This window comes from Phyllobates terribilis, unplaced genomic scaffold, assembly GCF_046119375.1.
Source record: "Phyllobates terribilis strain yellow unplaced genomic scaffold, ASM4611937v1 Scaffold_1__5_contigs__length_1240528914, whole genome shotgun sequence".
NCBI classification, from domain to species: Eukaryota; Metazoa; Chordata; class Amphibia; order Anura; family Dendrobatidae; genus Phyllobates; species Phyllobates terribilis.
The window spans coordinates 388,553,035-388,559,034 of record NW_027362761.1 but is presented as its reverse complement, the minus strand read 5'-3'; the positions used below and the strand labels follow the sequence as shown (position 1 = coordinate 388,559,034).

At 40.1% G+C, this 6,000-nt stretch overlaps 1 protein-coding gene across 1 annotated transcript in view; it reads left to right on the top strand.

Moving 5' to 3' along the window:
- Window positions 1-3,166: 3,166 nt before the first annotated feature.
- Window positions 3,167-6,000, top strand: part of SLC27A6 (solute carrier family 27 member 6) — a 106,379-nt gene continuing 103,545 nt past the window's right edge. Inside the window, exons 1-2 of the mRNA XM_073676552.1 lie at window positions 3,167-3,383; window positions 3,473-4,086. Coding sequence (XP_073532653.1) covers window positions 3,606-4,086 — 481 coding nt within the window. The 5' untranslated portion in view covers window positions 3,167-3,383; window positions 3,473-3,605. The remainder of the gene's footprint in view (window positions 3,384-3,472; window positions 4,087-6,000) is intronic.

Below are 6,000 nucleotides of genomic sequence, written 5' to 3'. Positions count from 1 at the left end.
CAAGTTGTTCAAATGGTCTTCGTGACTGGTTGAATATGAGGAAAGTGGCTATGCCATTTGTTGTTCCCATGATTTAGAGAGAACCCAAAAATGATAGTGATGACTGCTACTTTTGTTTTGTCAAACTGAAGGGCTTTTTTACAAAGAACAAACAAAAGATTAATTACCCTGAACTTGAATCTGCGATTAGGCCAGTTCCACATGATGATACCTTGCCAGTTCCTGTACAACCGTTGTCTGGATTAGATTAAATTGAAGTAGAATATGGAGCTGAAGCTATTAGCGAAGGCATGGAGACCTCAAGTCAAGATGAGTATGTACCTGATGGAGAAGCCAAGCAGCCAGAACGCTTTACTCAACATGAATTAAATGATCTCATCAGAGACCTGTCATTGTCAAAAGATAAAGCCGAACTTCTTGCATCTAGGTTGAAAGAGAAGAATCTTCTTATATGATGATGTCAAAGTGTGTATTAGCGAAACAGAAATAACAGTGTAACACAATTTTTCACAGTTGATGGACCAATGGTGTACTGTAATAATGTGAATGGCCTCTTTGAAGAACTGAATCAAGCGTATTTTGTTGCAGATTGGCGATTGTTTATTCACTCGTAGCGTAATTGCCGCCATTGACTTGCATTAAATTGTATAATATCTGTTTGAGCACATGTGCACAAGCGGATATTATGCGATTCAATGTGCGGATGGTACCCGGGTATGGAGAAAGGAGACTCTCATCCAGACTCGGGTACCATAGAACCTGTTAAAAAAATAATTTAAAATAAAAAATAAAGATTATACTTACCTTCCGATGGCCCCCGGTGTTTTCGCCACTGCATCCGGTCTGTTGTATGGGTCGCGGTGGTGTGAAAGGACCTGCGGTGACGTCATTTAGTTATGTGACAGGTCACGCGACCGCTGACGTCGACGGTCGCGTGACCTGTCACATGACTAAATGACGTCATGGCAGGTCCTTTCACACCACCGCGAGCCATACAACAGACTGAACGTAGCGGAGAAAACACCGGGGGCCATCGGAAGGTAAGTATAATCTTTATTTTTTACCATTCTTATTCTTTTTTTTTCTAACTATTACTTGGTCACACTATATAAATCCTTGCTGGTTGCATGAATTAACATAGTGTGACCAAGTTGTCAAGCGCTTTTCCAAGCGATGCTAAAATCGCTTGGAAAAGCGCTTGATAACCTGCATGCAAAAACGCTTGACAAACGCTTCTACCTGGCGGGAAAAACGCATGTAAAACCCGCGTGTGTCTTTCCTGCCAGGGAGAAGCGGAAAAAATATGCAGCATTTCTGCATCGTGGGCACTTAGCCTTAAGTATGGAATTCCCAGAAAAACGTGCTTGTGTCGGCGACCGACATCGCTTGGGAGCTCTCCTCAAGCGATGTCGGTCGCACACACAAGCCCGTTTTTCTGGGAGTTCCATACCTAAAGCATTCAGTTCTGATGAAGGTCTGTATCAGGACCGAAAACGTTTAACGCTTTATGAATGCAAATAAAAGGAACTTATTTTCAAAGAGTTCCAAGTTTTCTGCTCTATATGATATATGGGTTGGATACCCTCCTTGTGCACCTGAATCAGTTACTGCAAGAGTGCCATATATTATCATTTTCTACAGTAGAGCATTATGTTCGACGTGATTGGGGATAGAGAAACACCTATGATCCAGGTAGACACAATGTACAACATAATCCTTTAGTTGCTCCAACAAAAATCTTTCTTCCTCCACTACGTATAAAGTTGGGATTGATTAAAAACTTTGTGAAAGCCATGGCAAAGACAGATTCACAAGTATTCCAGTACATGTCACAGAAATTCTCCAACATTTCACCAGCAAAACTGAAGGAAGGGGTATTTGTTGGTCCTCACATCAGAGAGCTTATGAGAGATGATGTGTTTGAAGGAACTCTAAATGATAAGGAATTGACAGCTTGGAAAAGCTTCAAGTGGGTCTGTGAAAACTTCTTAGGAAAAAATAAATCTCCAGAATATGTTGAAGGTGTTGAGGAACTGCTAAATGCATACCAGTGTCTTGGATGTCGCATGTCTCTGAAAATGCACTTTTTGCATTCACATTTAGATTTCTTCCTTCCAAATCTTGGGTATGTAAGCAATGAACAAGACGAACGGTTTCACCAGGATATTAAAGTAATGGAACACCGCTACCAGGGTTTTTGGAAAGACGCAATGATGGCATATTACTGTTCCATGTTATATAGGGACAACCCTGAAAAATCGTATCAACGACAGTCTAATGTCTAGCACTTTTAATTTTTGCTCATATTTTGGTTTCTACTTTGCATGTGAAATTATTTTGGTTCAATAAAACTGGTAAGGTCAAGCATTTTTTTCTGATATGTAGATTACTGTTTTCTTAATGTCGCCAGTATATTTCCTATACCTTATTATAATGATTCTTCTCCGTGGAAACTATACCTGCTACAGAAAAACTATATACATTTTTGAAATCAGAACAAAAAAATTATTCGGAAAAGTACAAGGTCAACTGCGATGATTACAAAAAATATTTTTTGTAGACCTGTGTAATCTTTGTCCGGGACATACACTTTAACAGCTCATTTCCATATAAGAAAACCATGGGATATTTCTGGAATAAGATATCAGATCACTTTATTCAACTTTGTATGACCTGCATGCCCATATTGACGATTTAGTCTGGTTAATCCTCATGACAGATTATCTATAGGATATCTTTAGTACATTGCATGCTGGGGGCTTGTAAAGTTTCTGTTTTTCTATGAAAGTGAACTAATGTTCGGAAAAGTTATTATTGTGTCACCTTGTTAGGTAGCGTGTTAGAAAACGATAGTTGCAGTCCTATTAAATATTTTAGGACATATTATAGGAATAGGCATTCTTTTGATGCTTTATCTGCGAAGTATGTTCATTAAATAGATGTGATGGAAATAATCAGCTTATTTCCTCCGAGATCCTCCTATGTCCTACCCTGGAAGCCTGAGAAGCTACTTTAGCTTAGTTTATTGTATGACATGCTGCACTTCCCTTCTGCTTCCCCTCCCTCCCTTTCAGCCTTCCTTGCACTGTGAGAGGCGTTTATCTGGGTGTTATCTAAGCTTTGGCTTGTAAACAAGTAGGCAGTGGCATTAGATCATTGGGAGTAGACAGATTCCACAGCTCATGGTCAGGTCCCATCCCCTTTTTTGAAAGAAAGTAGCCCATAATGTTTTCGTCTCAGACTGTGTGGGAGATATTTCAGCCCAGCAGACTTGCAGAGAAAAGCATGGAATCTCAAACAAAGTGTGGACCAGAGCTGCAGAGACAGTGAAAGGAGTGCAGGAGACAAGTTGTCTTATTACTATCCTGTTTTGCAGCCAAAAGGTAGATCTCATCCAGCTCAGAATCCATTTTTGTAACTAATTTTACAGGAAAACTAAGTGGTTTTTGATCCTCTAATTTCGTTATTTCAGGTTCCTGAAGGCATGGACTGTTATCATCACTAGTGATCTATGGCATCTTCCAAACATACCTGCTTCTCTAAATAATTGCTTGTTTTTGTGCCTGCATTTTATTTACACGCGCTTCGTCCTGTGCACTAATTCTATGGCTCTAAGTTGGATAACAGGCCTTGTGACAGGCTTGGCAGCTCTTCATTTCCTGCAGAAGAGATTTTTTCCGTACTTCTGGCTTGATCTGAGATACCTGTTGAAAGTAATCCGCTATGGCTTCCAGATCGAGAAGTATAGGAGGACAGGTCATGTAGTGAGTGTTGTAGATCGCTTTGTGCAGCAAGCCCAGCGCATGCCCGAAAAGGCTTTTCTAATATTCCATGGACAGGTTCACACATATCGTGAAATGGATAGAAGAAGCAATCGGGTGGCCAACGTTTTCATGAAGTATACAGCACTGAAGAAGGGTGACACTGTGGCTATGCTTATGAATAATGAACCAGACTTTATTAATGTTTGGTTTGGTTTGGCAAAACTTGGATGCCTCGTGGCGTTTCTTAACTACAACATCCGTTCCAGATCCTTGTTGCATTGCTTTCATAGCTGCGGAGCAAAGATCCTTATTGTGGGAGCAGGTAATACTGTTAACATGTGATTAGATTTAATAGACTAAATGGATTAACTGATTGGTGATAAAATAAATCATAAAAATATTTAATGTATAGAGACTGGTTGCAGAATGCAGTACACGTACCATACCTTGATGTAAAATGAAGTTCACATAGATTTTAAAGACATGAGCCCAAATTCATCAAGACTGCATTTCGAATGCCAGTCTTGATAAAGGGTTCATGGAGTATGATGTGCCAAATTCATTAATAGACATGCTCCATTTTAATGAATTTGGCTCATCTACAGCTACCATGCATCACCGTAAGAAATTCACTCCAAGGACTGGGGTACATTTCTGTTGTAATTTATGCCAATTTTGTGGCATAAAAAGGTCAAAAGTCACTACATTTTTGCACAACAATTTTGCAACATTTCAAACTGTTTTGCCAGAATTCTGGTGAAAACTGTGTGATAAATTGGAGACTTAGCGGGTGATTCATCAAGACTGGTGATTCTCTGATCTTGATCAAGAGATGTGTTGGAATGGATGCTCCTGATTCATTTAGAGGCATATACTTCTTAATTAATCAGACAAGGTGCATGCGCCCCTGCTGTAATAAGATTTGTGGTGTAGCAAATGTTGTTTTCCCTAATGAATTTTACGAGAATGGTAGGAAAACGTTAGAAGTCACATTTTTTGCCCAACCTTGTATTATTGATTCACAGGGCTGTTTCCCTTGTACTGTTCTCAAAGGGAATCTATAACAGGATAATATGAGTGGTATCTCCATTGTCAATGTAGGACTCAAGAAATCAAGGACAATATGGAAATTTGGCCAGTGGTTTATTCTCTACGCGTTTCGAGGTTGGACCAACTTCTTCATTAGGAGAACTGCAATATTGTGGTTCTCCTGTTGAAGAAGTTGGTCCAATTTCGAAACGCGTAGAGAATAAACCGCTGGTCAAATTTCCCTATCGTTTTTGGTTTCTTGAGTCCTACATCAGCAACGCAAACAACCACCACTAGTCTCCTATTTATTGTACACAATGGCATCTCGAGGGTGCTGCTGCTGTTATACTTGATTCCTCAGTTGTGGGTCAAACAACCCCGTAAGATGAGGAGATCCGTCTCCGTCACCTTGATTTTCCTCCCCAGGATAAGACCCTGTTGTGCTTAGTGTCACTTTTCTGCCTTAAAGGGAACCTGTCACATGATTCATGCTGTATGTACTGCAGTCAATATGAATCAGAGCTTGGCTACATGACTGCCGCCAGGTATGTTATTCTCCAAAGCATAGGGAGAAAGCATAGTTTAAATATCCAGCCGGAAGAGATGAGATGAGTCCGATGTGGCTTCTTAACGCCCCACTCTAGAAAATTGATAAGTCTCCCCCTATATATACATGCATAAAGAGAATTGTCAATGACCTGGAACAGGTTGAAGAGAAGCTGCGTCAGACTCATCTTGTCTCTCCCAGCCGGTACTTTAAACTGTTTAAAAAATATACCTGTCTATAATCGTGCAGCCGGGCTCTGATTCATGCTGCCTTAGGTTTGGGCAGTATGAATCAAGTGACAGGTTCCCTTTAAAGGTGTAATCCCATCTCTGACATTCATGACATAAATGTCAGAAAGATAAGGGTCTTAGACCAGCCACTATCTCAAGAACAAGGCTGAGAGGGAGGGAGAGCTGCCAATGTGGTCCTGTTTTTGAGAGGTGTTGAAGTATGGCTCCATATCTATTAGACATTTATAGCATAGCCCGGGGATATACCATAAATATCTGAAATGGTATCTTGCTTACCCCATTAAGTAAGAACAGGTAATGTGACAAGTTTGTTTTCCGCTTGTATGATGTTGTGCAAACATTGAATCATCAACTGTTAAAAATATTTTAGCTGTTGAATGCAGATTGTGACCACAACAAATGATTATGA